This window comes from Oncorhynchus gorbuscha, linkage group LG15, assembly GCF_021184085.1.
Source record: "Oncorhynchus gorbuscha isolate QuinsamMale2020 ecotype Even-year linkage group LG15, OgorEven_v1.0, whole genome shotgun sequence".
NCBI classification, from domain to species: domain Eukaryota; kingdom Metazoa; phylum Chordata; class Actinopteri; order Salmoniformes; family Salmonidae; genus Oncorhynchus; species Oncorhynchus gorbuscha.
The window spans coordinates 77,449,264-77,464,838 of record NC_060187.1 but is presented as its reverse complement, the minus strand read 5'-3'; the positions used below and the strand labels follow the sequence as shown (position 1 = coordinate 77,464,838).

The following is a 15,575-nucleotide window of genomic DNA, read 5'->3' as shown; positions in this document are numbered from 1 at the left end:
TCAGAACAGCTACTGTACTCTGCATTAACCATAGGAATAACATGCATTCAACAAGAGTTCATTAGTAGTAAAGAAGTAAACAGAGGTATATTAGTGTCACAAGTGCTATTAGCCTTCTCCTGCCCTCATGTTGAGCTGAGATATTCCATGGTAAGTTGGTTGTGTGGTGTTTAAAGTCACCTTAGATAAGTATGTCGGCAGCATTCCGTATTGCAGCATCTACAGGACGATCCTGACATTCCATGCTGATGACATCACATCAGGGAGATATTCTTAGAGCCATCCTTCACCAGGGTGAGTGAGAAGGACAATGTCAAAGACGTAGACATAGGTTGCATAGAATAAACAGATGTCATTTATATGGCCTGTCCATCATTGCAGCTTGGCTAACACACAGAAGTTTCGCCAATCAAATTATTACAGTGTAATTACCATTTTATCATGTAATTTCTTAGTAAATGGACATTTCTGTACCAGGCTTCCCTTGGCGTTCAATCAGGCAAGACTTTCTGTCAATGGTGCTGTCTGTTCTACCGGTAAGTGAACTACTTATGTGATCACAGAGCCATGGACTGACTGACAGGCTGCCTTGATTATATACTAATTGGAGTCACAGGCGTTTCAATGTTTCTTGTTTTTGCCAATCTGGTGAAGAATTCTCAGTGTCAGTCAAAGGGGGAGGGGAGGGCTGCATGACAATGAAATCTAATAACTGCTCCCTTAGTCATTGGAAATCACACATATAAACCCTCCTCATTAACTCACTCATCCACTCACTCATCCATTCACAAGCTGAGAAATATGCTGACATGGTGCTCCATGTAATTAAGAACAGACTCACTTGCACGTGCGCACACACACAGAGACCTTTGTGTCTGAGAGAACCGTGAAGGCAACCAACACTACCTCCCAGACTAGCAACAGACACACATACCAGCAACAGGCAGACCAACGAGACAGACAGACAAACCAGTGAGCTGTGTTGACAGAGAACCCGTCTGACAGATACCAGTGTTTGCATCAAGTTGACATGGAGCTGTGCCGGCAGTGTGGAGAAACCTCAGCTGGACAGGAGTCAGACGTCATCTCTGAACAGTCCACTACCCAAAGGACATCGCGCCAACTTGACACAACTGTTGGACACATTGGAGTCAACATGGGCCATCATCCCTGTGAAACGCTTTGACATCTTGTAGAGTCCATGCCTGACGAATTGAGGCTGTTCTGAGTGCAAAAGGGGGTGTAACACGATAATGTACACTCAGCGTATATTCAGTGTGTTACAACAGTTAAGACATAGTCCTGTGTCTTGGTGAGCATTTAGAATTCAGATAGAAGGCCAGGACACTTTATAAACATTTTATCAACATGTATTTTGTGCCAGTCGGAATGTCTGCAAAGGTGAAATATTCTAGAAAACATTTGGGGGTTTTCTGCAGCTGTATAACAAAGGTAGAGAACTGGGTCGCAGATCGACTATATGTGGCAAGTTCATGTGTTCACTGACCTGTGTCTTCTTTTCACATAAAAGGGTTATAAGTTCATGTGTTGACTGACCTGTGTCTTCTTTTCACATAAAAGGGTTATAAGTTCATGTGTTGACTGACCTGTGTCTTCTTTTCACATAAAAGGGTTATAAGTTCATGTGTTGACTGACCTGTGACGTCTTTTCACATAAAAGGGTTATAAGTTCATGTGTTGACTGACCTGTGTCTTCTTTTCACATAAAAGGGTTATAAGTGAATTGAAATACAATATCAAATCCATTACCTGCACAAAAAACATACAAAAATATAAAAGCAAACCGAACAAAAATAACCATTGTTTTCAAACCACTCGCTTGGCATATAGGAGGTCACTCAAAGTCAAATTCCATCTCATCACTACAGAATTATGCCAACAGTTCATATTTCAGCGCTAGCAGCTTGCGCTTCAGTTTTCCATCGTCGAGGTTCAGGAAGACTTTCTGCATGAACTCAAAGGTGCTGCCCAGGGCTTTGGGGTAGTTCAGATGGAGGGAGTAGAGTAGCCCAAAAACAACCACGAGAGTGTCTGCCCAGGGCTTTGGGGTAGTTCAGATGGAGGGAGTAGAGTAGCCCAAAAACAACCACGAGAGCGTCTGCCCAGGGCTTTGGGGTAGTTCAGATGGAGGGAGTAGAGTAGCCCAAAAACAACCACGAGAGCGTCTGCCCAGGGCTTTGGGGTAGTTCAGATGGAGGGAGTAGAGTAGCCCAAAAACAACCACGAGAGCGTCTGCCCAGGGCTTTGGGGTAGTTCAGATGGAGGGAGTAGAGTAGCCCAAAAACAACCACGAGAGCGTCTGCCCAGGGCTTTGGGGTAGTTCAGATGGAGGGAGTAGAGTAGCCCAAAAACAACCACGAGAGCGTCTGGCCAGGAGCGGGAGTTAGTCATGACGATCTTATCCTCAAGGACAATGGATACATGGGCCGGTCTGATGGGTATACCACCCACCACCTCATTGTGCTGGCCCATCACTGAGAGAATAGAAACTCCCTCCAGAATACCAGGGTTGCTGAGTTCTCCCACCTTAATGACAGAGGAAAAAACTCAGTTTAAAAAACACAATAGGAAAGAATGCGTTGATAATGGTACAGGCTGTAAAACCTCTCAGATGTTGAAGACATCAGAACTGACCTCTCGTAACAACAAAGGGAGACCAGCTAGGACTGCAGAACGGGCCACGGTGATGTTATTTTCTCCCTGTGAAGTGAACTAAAGAGAGCACATTTCACAATGTCAGTTAGCATTTAAATAATCCAGCAAGTTGCGCTCTTCAACCTCAACATAGGAGTAATCTAATCTGGTTCCAGTCACAGCCAATAGCTGAAGCACATGTCCATGTAGTACATGGGTGGCCAATCTTATGCACAAAAAGCAGGTGTGGCTACAGGCTTTTGTTCCAACCAAGCAGTAAACAAAGTATTGGTTGAAGATTAGTTGATCAAGTGAACCAGGTGTGTCACTGCTTGGTTGAAACAAGAGTCTGCAGCCACACCAAGATTGTCCATCCCTGATCAAGTGAATCCCACTGACCTGCTCGTTGTACACTCTCAGGATGCTTGAGAATTTCCTCCATGGGTGGTGGACTTCCCCTCCTTCTCCCTGAACAGGGTCAGCAGGCGGGGGCGTGTGGTGGCCCAAGGCAGAGTAGAACGTCTGCTGAAGGCTCTGGTTGGTGATTCTCTGAAACTCAGCATGTACCTAAAGGAAAAGACAAAGCACACAGAACATCCCAATTTATGTCAGTCAGGCAAGTTGAGCCTGCCCTGAGAATGTTGTTACTGATAACCATGACTTGTGAGTACAACTAGAAGAACATGTGACATGCATCAAAAAGGTCTGAACTGCAATGGAAATGTAGATTGTTATGAGCACATGACTGGGCAAAGACAACTTTTCTTAGTCTGCTTAACCTGAGCTTCAAGGGAGAGTGCTGGTCAGCGTGTTCTGAGATGCTCTACCGTGGGACTGGATTGAACTATTTCTTGGTGTCGGAGAGCAAATGTCTTCAGCATGTGTTGATTGATGAGTGGCAGGTCTAGGTTTTCTTTCATCATCTCGTGGACCATCTCCAGCCTATGTTTCTCTGTCACTTGGGGACACTATTAAATTGAAGATTGTCCAAGTCATCCTATCAAGAATGTTGTGTTTTTGATCCCTTGTTATTTTCAGCACCGTTTCATGTCTCAGATATGCACAATTGCCCTCAGAGCAAACTCAACTTCCATCGAGAAAGTGGGTATGACAAATACCTCAGGCCATCTTCCTAACCGCTCTGGTGGGGCATCCCGCAACTCGGTGGCTGAGAATCCGGTTAAACCGAGGTCTGTATCACGTCATATTCGCAAAACTTTCCCCGTAGCCCTAGGAGAAGGCAAGTCTTCAATGGTCTAAGTTGAAGAGCTCATTGTTGAAATCAGGGTCTTCATAAAGAAGACTGAAATCAAACTTCAGATGCAGTTTCTCCTTGAGTGTTGATATCAGCTCATTCAGTGAGTCAGGTTGAGAGGGCAGAATCACTTTCTCTATTCTGTTGTCGTTGAGGATGACTTTCAGTTTGATGGCTTCATTTACTGACCCTTCTGTTTCCATTTGGAATGTGAAATCTGAAGAAATGAAAGGACACAGCGCCAACAGAACTTAAAGCCACAAACTGTACGATTTCCCTATAATTTCCACGAATAAAATGCCCCGTGATTTCAAAGAGTATTACCTAAAATACAACTAACAACAACCGCACGACTGTGTTACAATAAATTGTTTGCTAAAAGGGATAGCTATATGCCCACTGACCAATGTTATGGCTTGGTGATATGTGTTGAGAGCTTGTCAGTGTGGATACTTGGTCTGGATATTCTTTGGAATCAGACTTCAGCTTTTGAATGTGTTCTTCAACCTCACTGATCCAGTGGGTATCCTCTTCCTCTTTACACTGTGGGCTCTGGGCCCTCCTGTCTTAGACGGAGGCCCCACTCTTGAGTACATGACTGCTGCTGCTCAGGGGCAACCTGCACCAAAGTGATAGTAGCTTCAGCCTGCTGCTGGCAGTCGGACTCTGGAGGGGATGAGAAACAGTTGTACATGTAGATCTGTTAAAGTTGGAATACGTTTTGGTAAAACTGCCACATCTGTTTGGAATATTACAACAACAAAGATGTCACTTCAAACAACAAACCATGTTTAATTCCCTCAGACATCATTGCATGCGTGATAGAACAGCTAACTACTACTAGTTTTGTTGTATTACTTTGCTCAGCCTGGTCTCAGACTAGACGTAACATAATAAAAGTACATCCTGGATGTTCAAATAAGTATGATATGTTACGTTTCGTATGGTTACATAAGACAGAAGGTTACTTTAAGGCCAAAATGAAAGGAGGGTGGTTGGTCAGGGTGGATGGATGGGTGTATATTGGAAACGTCTAGTAGCCCAAAGGTAGCATGTAGCAACTTTTCAACTACTTACTACTTTGCAACTACTTAGCTAACCCCTCCCCTAACCTTAACTCTTTAACCTAACTCTTAACCCTAACACCTATCCTAGCTAACGTTAGCCAGCTAGATAAAATTAGCGTTAGCCACCTAGCTAACTTTAGCCAAAACAAATTGGAATTCGTAACAACGTTTTGCAAATTCATAATATATTGTACATTTAGCAAATTTATAACATCACACATATTGAAATGAGTAACATACACAAAATGGATGATGGACATCCACAAATTAATACATACCATATGAAAAGTAACAAATACTAAATGGAAAGCTTCGGCATTAAGTACAGAATAATATGAAACGTTGATACCAGGTTGCGTTGCTGGATGCTCGTCTCCTCCTTTTCAAAAACAAAACTGTGAACAAATGCAGTGGCGCTGTTTCACACGTTGAGGATCTCAGCTCTAAGGCCAGTTCCCCGGACTTCACTGTACATTTAGGTTTTGTAACCAGCACTTTCAGTGAAGCCTCACCATTGACAAACATTTTTAATCTGGGTAGAAAGCTTGCTAACGTTATTAGATAGACACCTGTGTAGCTACCCCTCCCATTTTGTATGTGGTTAGACGCTACAAACAATTGACTGAATAAAGCTCCATACCTCCTTTGTGCAACATCAACAGCCCACGAAGACGTTCGTTCTCCTCTTTCGTATGGAAAACGTCTAACTGGTACTCTGTTATCGTTTTTTCAACGACCCCAAATATCTCCTCAGCATCCGCTGTTCATTTCTGGTTGAGAAATTCTCTCTTCAACTCTCTTTTTGACAGTTTTTATTGTTTATTTTCTTCCATGCAAAATTAGTATACACTTCTGCAGAATATAAACACAGAAGTGCATGCCCCTCTGTGTAGGGCATCACAAATGATTGACTATCGCCCTCTGCTGGAGTGGAATGAGACAGTTTTCTTCTATGATATCATGGCGGTCCGCGAAAACAACCGTTTAAAGTGCATGTCGCCACCTACTGTGCTGAAGAATGCGATCAATCATGGTTCTTCTAATTCTGTACTACCAAGCAAATTCAATTCAATAAAACAATAAATCCCTACTAACTTCTACCCCCTCAAAAAACTGCTACGCCACCACAACCCAATAAACTTGATCTATATCATGCTGATGTAACAGTATAGACTTTACGTCTGTCCCCTCGCCCCGACCTGGGCGCGAACCAGGGACGCTCTGCACACGTCAACAGTCACCCTCGAAGCATCGTTACCCATCGCTCCACAAAAGCTGCGGCCCTTGCAGAGCAAGAGGAACCACTACTTCAAGGTCTCAAAGCAAGTGACGTCACCGATTGAAACGCCACTAGCGCGCACCACCGCTAACTAGCTAGCCATTTCACATCGGCTACACTGAAACAATCCACCCCTAAGATTATTCAGCTATGTCTATGTCTACAACCATTTCAACAGTAACATCTGTTACTCCCAATAACAACTTTTGCAGCATCCACAATAACCTTCAACTTGGCATTTCTGCTTTCCACAACCTGAGTCGTGTTGATAATCTTACCAATGAAAGCTATGAAGTTAACTTCATTCACTATCAAAGTGTCCTTTGACCCAGCACATTCATAAGCACAAGATTTGTGAACAGATCTCGAAACCATGCCAGGTCCAGTCGAAGCACTAGGACATTAGGTCCACTTAGTGCAGTAAGCTCCGTCACGGAACCTCCACCATGGAAGCTCCATCATTCCACACTGTAGTTCCACAAATCTGTCTTACAGCCTCTGCATATGATACATCATGACTGATTCTATACCTCTGAGCCTCTCTCTGCACCTGGGATCTACCAAATGCTGCACTATGCCCCCCCCCCACAATTACCTTCACATTGCTCTCACATTCACTGTAACCATGTTCCCCACATATTTTCTGTCCTTTACCCTGAGCACCTACATGTCCCATTCTTCTGCATTTAAAACACAGCAATTCATATGGGACAAATTCTCTTACATTGAAACTGATGAATCATTTCTGTACTTGTCTGGGTAAAAACTTCTCAAAAGTCACCACCACTGATAAGCTTTCACTTGTTTGACCCGCTTTCCTACCGATCAACCTTTTGCCCTCAATCACTCTGCTTCCTGTCACATTTCTGTAATATCATCTATGGACATAGATATTGGGACTGCAGTGATGTCTCCCCTCAACCTAGTATTGGCACCAGGGACATTACTTTTAATATTCATCCCATTAAGCTTTCCATCAGGCTACAACAAAATATGAACAATCTACCATTTCCAATTAACTGGGCTAATCTGACTTCACCCATTTCTTTCTGTACTGCATTGGTTAGTTGGATAGGGTGTAAATGAGGCCCTGTGGTCTCATCAAACACAATCACCACTTTCCACTCCCACACATTATTACTCTTGTTTCTTACCATGGCCCTCTATATGCTTTCTTTACTAGACCAACCACTGCTTTCAGTGTCAGCTCTATTTTCCCTGTCTTTCCACTACTGACTATTCCTTGACCCGCATCCTCCCACTCCAGACCATTAGAACTGACACCCATTCTGTTCGCATTCCAGCACAGCTGTTCCTTCTCCAACCTTTTCTCCATTTCGTCCTCACTACTTGCCTCCTTGACTTCCAAACTTCTCTCGCATCAGCAACTCATTCACCCAGTTCTGACTCCACACAATTCTCCAGGCACAAAGTCATTCAAACAAACCTCAAATCTTGTGCATCACAACACAACCTCCAACCGAACTCCTCTTGGGACGTCCCTACCCCATGGAGCTTCTCTTCGTGCAACAGGGTCTGTGTCCACACCAGTATAACTCACTAAATGATTAGTGTGTAGATGCAGCCATTTGATAGACAGCTCAGAGATATTTCCACTGCCTTTACAGAGAATTAAAATAGATTTTATTTAAAGATTGGAGCCTGTGTCCTTTTCCTAACACTTGTATTGATTTCATCAGATAATGGTTGCATGGTTGGTTCCCAACATGATCCCGCAATGCTGCCAGAGAAGAGAGAAGCTAAAAAAAGACACTTCAATGAACACATTATCAGCCATTTATTCTGTAATACTTTATGGATGTCTGGGAATGTACAATATCTGGGTTGGTTGAAAGAAGAAGCTCTCATTTCAGGTGGTTTATTTAGATCCCATTGAACATAGCATAACTGTATCATACCAATTCTCAATACATGTAAATACACATGAAATTAAATATATATTTTTTCCCTTGGTGCATTTTGGCATTAGGCTCAGAGGTAAGTATGGAATTTGGTGTATGGAAGATCTTGCCACACTAGGGAACAAACATTCTGAATACTAGGCTGTTTGCAACATCAGGGCAGATGTATTGTGACATATTACCATATATGAACAAGACATATTACTCTAAAGACCAATGCAAGGTTTATATACAGACAGAGAACAGTGGATCACACCATGTCCTCTGTGTCATCTTATAACTAATGAGCAGGGACTCCTGTTGCTCAGAAACCCACTAACTGCTCTCTGTTAGAACATGATATTAATCAGAGAGCAGTGTCCCGAGGAGGGCTATGTCATTATTCTCCTCTCACATGTCTCTCAGTCTGCTGTCTGATTCTCTCCCCACACACAGGGAACAGTCATTTGTTCTCCTTCTTGTAAACCCTCTTCACATGGCTCTGTATGGTCTGAAACCATTGTGGCATTGGCCACATTCATGGCACCTATATGTTTGTGAGCTGTGTGATGCTTCTTCAACATACTTGATGTGGTAAAGCATTTTCTACACACAGGACACATGTATGGCTTCTCCCCTGTGTGAGTCCTCATGTGCACTATCAGAGATGTATTCTGGCTGAAACATTTGCCACAATCCTGGCATTGATGTGGTTTCTCCCCTGTGTGGCTCCTCATATGTAAGTTTAGGTGTCCACGCTGAGTAAATCCTTTGCCACAATCTTGACAGTGAAACGGCTTCTCCCCTGTATGACTCCTCAAATGCCTTTTCAGGAAAGTATCCCAAGCAAAATATTTACCACAAATATGACAACACTTTGCTCCGATGTGAGTTTGTAGGTGATCCATCATACTTTCTGTAGACTGACAGAATTTTCCACACACACCACAAAGATGTTCTTTATCATGTGTGTGCATTTGCACATGATTTAATAAAGATGCCATGGAGTCAAATTGCTTTCCACAGACCTTACAACAAGGAGCAGCATCCCAGCTTACACTGGGTCTCGAGTGTGATTTTAGATGGTTCAATTTTCTGTCCTTAACACTATGAAAACTTTGTCCTTTTACGGTCTTTGTTCTCTTTGATTTGAGTGGCTTTAACATTAGACCTGACAGAGGTCCTCCACTCTCCATCCTGTCAATATGTCCTCTGTTTTCACTCTGAGCTGCAGAACACTCTGTATCTACTGCAGAGAAGGGCTGAGACTCTCTGGTTGGTTCTGATACACCATAGTCTTCTACATAAGGTTCTGTTTTGATCTGTTCAGTTGAGGTGCTGGGTAGAGAGTATCTCTCTTCAAGTGAGGACTGAGTTGGGTCCTGATAATAGTCACTTGATACACAGCCGTAAGAATTTATAAACTCGTTGAAATGATTCTCATCCTCCTGACTGGTCCTTGGTTCATTCTGTTCATCTTTCATCCGTGTGGGTTCTGGGTCCTTCTGCCCCAGACTGGGGCTCCACTCCTGCTGCTCATCAGACACGGTGACAGTGAGCTGCTGGGGGTCTGGAGATAATGGGGGGGGGGGGAACTCAAAAGCTGACTTGAGACTTAGCTAGGCTTACAATCATTATATTTTTACAGAACTTGGTTTTGTAAATATTCTACAACATTAATTAAGTTGAAAGCTAATCGTAATTCATATGAAATTAACGTTATTAAAACAAACACCTGCTCGTCTGTGTAACTTGATCTGTGGCTTAGAACGAATATCCAGCATGCTCCGTAGACGCCTGTTCTCCTCCTTTGTGTGAGAAACCTCTTCCTGGTACTCTGCTATCGTTTCTTCAACAACACCAAATATCTCTTCAGCTGCCGCTATTAATTTCTGGTTGAGAAACACTCTCAAGTACTCAATTTTAGACATTTTTTGAGAAGAAAAGCTGTCTCGCTAGCCAAGTTAGCCAGCGAGCTACCAACGTAAACAAAGTAAACAAGACAAAGAGCGCTGTCAGTCTTTGTGGGTGCACGGTATAATACATTTTGCATTGTCGCCCCCTACTGGAGCGGCAGGCACAGGTCGTCGCGATCCTGCAGGTGACGCCGGCTGTGCTGCTTCTGAGAAGAGGGCTGATTATTAATAGGCAAAATGAATGAATCTCTCATCCCTTTTCATACTAATCATTGATCAGATTGAATAAGTATTTCCCAATCTATTCTTGGAGGTCCTCCAGTGTGTGCATTTCTATTAAAGCCCAGCACATAGACCTACATGTAATAGACTGCAGAGCTGGTGGCACTGCTACAGCACTACTGGTGCAAATCTGAAGTTTAGATCAATCATTGCCTCCCTAGATCACAAAAGTACACAAAAAATAAAACACACCGTAATGTTATCACTAATTCAACATTTTCATGTCAGTGCCTTCATTTCCTCTACCATACAGCCATTACACATTCCAGTACCATGCTTCCCTATCAATTTCCAAGAGGAATTCAATTCCGTATGCCCTAATCTGATCCTACACAACATAACTTCCTCTCTTCTGTTCCCATTATATGACACTATCTCTCGTACAGATTTCCGTGTACTATAAACATGTCTGCCCTTACTACTTTCATCCCATTGTCTCTGCCAGCAATCTAACCCATTTTTCCGAATCAATGTTTTAATTTCCTCTCTACCTAACTGTACCTGTATATCCACAATATTATTTTCACTGCTTTTTTGGCTATTATATCTACTATATAATTTCCATTAACTCCTTTATGAGCTGGAATCCAACAGAACTGAATGTCAATACCATTGCTTTAAGCCCAACAACAGCAGCATTATTTCTACCCATAAATCCAAATGTTCTGACTTTCAAATCAAAATCACATTTTATTTGTCACAAACACACATTTAGCGCGTTATTGTGGATGTAGCGAAATGCTTTCCAGATCTTAAACTACACAAAACAGACGTAGAATCCGAACATGTTGCTATTCTTCCTGGTTGGACCTCTATCCATTGCAATCCAACAATTATCACAACTATTTCTGTTGAATCTACAGATAAATCATTTGTTAGCCTCTTGCAGAGATTAACATCGAACTCAGTAATAAATGCACCTGATGCTGTCTTCCCATTCATGTGATCCTTTGAACCATCTGTATGCACTGCAAGACAAGAATAAAACTGATCAGTAATATATTGATCCACTATTGTTGCTACATGATCTTCTTCACACCACCGTTTATTTTCTTCGATCAGGCTAAAATCGACATGTGGTCTTGTATAAAACCACAGTAACACATTTCCTATTGCCACAGATGGCTCTATAACAAGTTCCCTGGTGTCCATCTTTATAAACCCCTTTTCCAAATCTCTGGGTCAAAACCCCTCTTTTGATCTTTCATATTACCAGCAGTCTTCCAATACTGTCAGTGTAGGATGATCTCCCATACTACCCTTCAGTCTTGCCCTGTACGCCAGGGTACACTTAACTCTAAGGGTTAGTGGCATTTCCCCATTATCTACTTGTAAAGCCTCAACCGGTGTAGTTTTAAATGCACCATCGCACAGTTTGAGTGCCCTAGATTGCCTGAGTGCCCTAGATTGCCTATCTGCCCTCTCTGACATGCACTGTCAAATGTGTTGCCTTATATAGACAGGTGTGTTTCTTTCTAAATCATGTCTGAACAATTGAATTGGCCACAGCTGGACTCCAATCAAGTTGTAGCGACAGTTCAAGGATGATCAAAGGAAATTGGATGCACCTGAGCTAAGGGGTGTGCATACATCAATGAGATATTTCTGTAATTCATTTTCAATACATTTCTTAAAACATGTTTTCACTTTGTAATTATGGGGTATTGTGTGTAGATGGGTGAGGAAAAATATGAATCAACTTTGAATACAGGCTGTAACACAACAAAATGTGGAATAAGTCAAGGGGTATGAATACTTTCTGAAGGCACTGTATTTCATAGAAATAAAGCCAGTCGATTCAGAGAACTACATGTTTTAATGCACCTCTTGTACGGTCTGAAACACTCTCCCTACACAGGAAACTACTGCCGTCTGGTCAGGAGGATTTTCATCAGGTTGTTATTGTGGTTTATCCCTCTTGTGAATGTTCTCAGACCTTCATCCATTTGAAGCATTTAGCAGCAATCAAATCAAAACATTTTCTTTGTGACACACTTTGTAAGCAACAGGTGTAGACTAACAGTGAAACATAATTGCACTGTCTTACCCAGAGAAACTTACAGTCAGTGATTTCAAAACAGGTAAAACAACCACATTAACAGTCACTGGAATAAAAATATTTCCTCAATAAAGCGTCTGAGTGAAACATGTATCACAAACAAGGTCTACAGTCAGTATTTTCTACACTAAAGTATTCTGTGCATTGTCATGATATGTCCTCCCAACCTTCCAGTCTATGCAAAGCCTCTGCCAGTCACTGCAGTGAAGTCTTCTCTTCCATGTGAAATCTCATGCCAGGTTGACTGGGTGCTAGTGCTGAAATACATGTCACAAAGATGGCAATGATGTGGGTTTTCCCATGTGGATCTTCATGTGTAGTTTCCGGTGATAATTCTGCTTGAATCCTTGGCCACAATACTGGCACTTATATGGTTTCACCCCTGTATGAGTCCTCATGTGGACTGTCAGATCAGGGTTTCTTATGAAACATTTTCCGCATAAACGACAGCAAAATGGCCTCTCCCCTGTGTGAATCTTCATGTGTGTGTTCATATAAGGTTTACTGCTGAAACATTTCCCACAAACAGGGCAGCAATGTGGTTTCTCCCCAGAGTGGCTCTTCATATGCACAGCCAGGTTTCCACTCTGACTGAATCCTTTGCCACAAAACTGGCAGCGGTACGGTCTCTCCCCTGTATGAATCCTCTTGTGCGCTGTGAGATCTGGATTTTTTCTGAAACACTTGCCACAATCAGGACAGCGAAACAATTTCTGCCCTGGGTGAACCTTCATATGATCATTCAGCTCAGCACTCCCAGGGAAAAATGTACCACAAACATGACAAACTCTAGCTCCAACGTGGGTTTCTAGATGATCTAACATGCTTTCTGTGGACTCTAAGTGTATTCCACACACACCACATAGACATTCTTTGTCCTGTGCATGCTTTCTTGCATGATTCACTAAAGAAGCTAAGTAGGAGAAATACATTCCACAAAATTTACAGTGGATATAGGCACTTTGTTTTCTTACTGTCTGTGATCTCTTTGATTTCAGTGGCTTTGAACCTGACAGAGGTCTACTCTCTACCCCTTTGACACATTTCATGTTTTTACTCTGAGCTGCAGAAGACTCTAGATTTTCTGCAAATAGGGGCTGAGGCTCACGGGATGGTTCTGATACTCCATTGTCTTCTGCATCAAGTTCTGATTTGATCTGTATCATGTTCTGTTCAGTTAAGGTGCTGGGTAGAGAGTAGTTCCTCTGTGCAGTTGAGGTGCTGGGAAGACAGTACGTCGCTTCATAGTCTTCACTTTGGGTTTCATAAAGAAGTGAGGACTGAGTCAGGTCCTGGTGGTTGGAGTCATTTTTCAAAGATGACTCTAGTTCCTCCGGTTCCTCTTTTATCTGTATGTAATGTGGGTCTTCCTTCCCCAGCCTGGGGCTCCACTCCTGCTCACAGTGTTGCTGCTCAGGGAGAACCTCATTTTCAGATACAGGGTGGTGGGTGGACTGTTGGATGTCTGGAGGGAAGGATAGAGAATTAAATAAAACATCTAAAACGTTTATATGAATAGTATTCTAGTTAGACAGCTAGCTAGGAATGTAGATAGATACTAACATAGCTACATTGTATTTTGTCGATAAATCCTGACATTTATCACTTGACATATGCAAAGAACGTTTAAAATATAACAGCAAGCAGCCTCAGTCACACACCTATTCTGTGTAATAGTATATCTGGTTTAATAACTACATCGAGCATGCTACGCAGACGGCTGTTCTCTTCCTGGTACTCTGCAATCGTTTCTTCAATGACGCCGAATATCTCCTCAGCTGCCATTGTCAATCTCTGGCTGAGAAACACTCTCAATAACTGTATATTAGACATTTTTTTTAGGAAAAAGGTTGTGTTAGCTTGCTAACGGATAATGACAGGAACATTTACAACAACATAGCGTAGACACTGTATGGGGTTAACAAAGGAGGGCGTTCCTTTGAGCACGGCGGCAAACACATTTTGCACTATCGCCACCTGCTGGAACGGAATGCGACTTCGGTGCTTCAAATTGTTGTCCTTTTGGAACAGGAAACATAGTAAGTCAGTTGTATGGGGTCAATTTCACGCCATATGTATTGAATTAAAAATAAAATAAATCGTGAACATTAAACATAAAGTTGAGAATGTAAACATATTTTCGAGGACGGGTGAAATAATGGGATGTTGAAATCAAAAAACATACAATTGAAAGCAAAATGTATAGCATTGTAAACAAAAATCAGACATCAAAAGCAAAACCCCAAAACGTGTAAGCAAATAATTTTAAAGCGAGAGCAAAACTCTATGACAAATTATACAATATATATGTATATATATTTCAAAACGAATGCAAAAATCGTTTTCTGTTAAACTTTCCCGGCAACCAATTATATGGAATACATTTTGCCTACGCTCTTGCCTGCATGGACTACGTTTTGGTTACGCGACTCGTATCTTTGCTTTCACTGCCAGTCTTTTCGATTGCGAGTTTTGGCATTATTTTTCAATGAAGGGCGTGTTTTAGAGGAAAGCTTAAACAATGAGTCTCCATTTTCTATGTTTTATTTTATTTAACCAGGTAAACAAGTTGAGAACAAGTTCTCATTTACAACTGCGACCTGGCCAAGATAAAGCAAAGCAGTTCGACACATACAACAACACAGAGTTACACATGGAGTAAAACAAACATACAGTCAATAATACAGTAGAAAAATTACTCTATACATGATGTGAGCAAATGAGGTGAGATAAGGGAGGTAAAGGCAAAAAAAAGGCCATGGTGGCGAAGTAAATACAATATAGCAAGTAAAACACTGGAATATTAGATTTGCAGTGGAAGAATGTGCAAAGTTGAAATAAAAATAATGGGGTGCGAAGGAGCAAAATAAATAAATAAATACAGTAGGGGAAGAGGTAGTTGTTTGGGCTAAATTATAGATGGGCTATGTACAGGTGCAGTAATCTGTGAGCTGCTCTGACAGCTGGTGCTTAAAGCTAGTGAGGGAGATAAGTGTTTCCAGTTTCAGAGATTTTTGTAGTTCGTTCCAGTCATTGGCAGCAGAGAACTGGAAGGAGAGGCGGCCAAAGGAAGAATTGGTTTTGGGGGTGACCAGAGAGGTATACCTGCTGGAACGCATGCTACAGGTGGGTGCTGCTATGGTGACCAGCGAGCTGAGATA

The 15,575-nt window shown here is 42.1% G+C and overlaps 2 protein-coding genes and 1 long non-coding RNA gene across 6 annotated transcripts; all 3 read right to left on the bottom strand.

Annotated features, from left to right (window-relative positions):
- Nucleotides 1–1,334: 1,334 nt before the first annotated feature.
- On the bottom strand, nucleotides 1,335–5,859 carry LOC123997058. 4 transcript variants are annotated; one of them, XR_006832080.1, is made up of 5 exons: nucleotides 5,618–5,859; nucleotides 3,055–4,576; nucleotides 2,656–2,733; nucleotides 1,558–2,547; nucleotides 1,335–1,507 (listed from the first exon to the last, which is right to left on the bottom strand). It is a non-coding gene; the product is annotated as an uncharacterized LOC123997058 (long non-coding RNA). The 4 variants fall into 4 exon arrangements; XR_006832078.1 differs by having other exon boundaries at nucleotides 1,335–2,547; nucleotides 3,055–3,222; nucleotides 4,315–4,576; XR_006832077.1 differs by having other exon boundaries at nucleotides 1,335–2,547.
- A 2,176-nt stretch (nucleotides 5,860–8,035) lies between these two features.
- LOC123996980 (zinc finger protein 37-like) lies at nucleotides 8,036–10,150 on the bottom strand. Its single transcript, XM_046300885.1, has 2 exons — nucleotides 9,893–10,150; nucleotides 8,036–9,727 (listed from the first exon to the last, which is right to left on the bottom strand). Exons 1-2 carry the CDS (start codon nucleotides 10,086–10,088, stop codon nucleotides 8,580–8,582), a joined length of 1,344 nt encoding a protein of 447 aa, XP_046156841.1. The 5' UTR covers nucleotides 10,089–10,150; the 3' UTR covers nucleotides 8,036–8,579.
- A 1,865-nt stretch (nucleotides 10,151–12,015) lies between these two features.
- LOC123997077 (zinc finger protein OZF-like) lies at nucleotides 12,016–14,353 on the bottom strand. The gene is made up of 2 exons (XM_046301063.1): nucleotides 14,076–14,353; nucleotides 12,016–13,879 (listed from the first exon to the last, which is right to left on the bottom strand). The coding sequence occupies exons 1-2, from the start codon at nucleotides 14,245–14,247 to the stop codon at nucleotides 12,684–12,686; spliced, it is 1,368 nt and encodes a 455-aa protein (XP_046157019.1). The 5' UTR covers nucleotides 14,248–14,353; the 3' UTR covers nucleotides 12,016–12,683.
- Nucleotides 14,354–15,575: the final 1,222 nt, after the last annotated feature.

Coding starts and splice junctions, on each gene's coding strand:
- LOC123997077 (XM_046301063.1), bottom strand. CDS start 14,247: ATGTCTAATATACAGTTATTGAGAGTGTTTCTCAGCCAGAGATTGACA. Junction 13,880..14,075: donor TATACTATTACACAGAATAG/GTGTGTGACTGA, acceptor CCTTCCCTCCAG/ACATCCAACAGTCCACCCAC.
- LOC123996980 (XM_046300885.1), bottom strand. CDS start 10,088: ATGTCTAAAATTGAGTACTTGAGAGTGTTTCTCAACCAGAAATTAATA. Junction 9,728..9,892: donor CAAGTTACACAGACGAGCAG/GTGTTTGTTTTA, acceptor CATTATCTCCAG/ACCCCCAGCAGCTCACTGTC.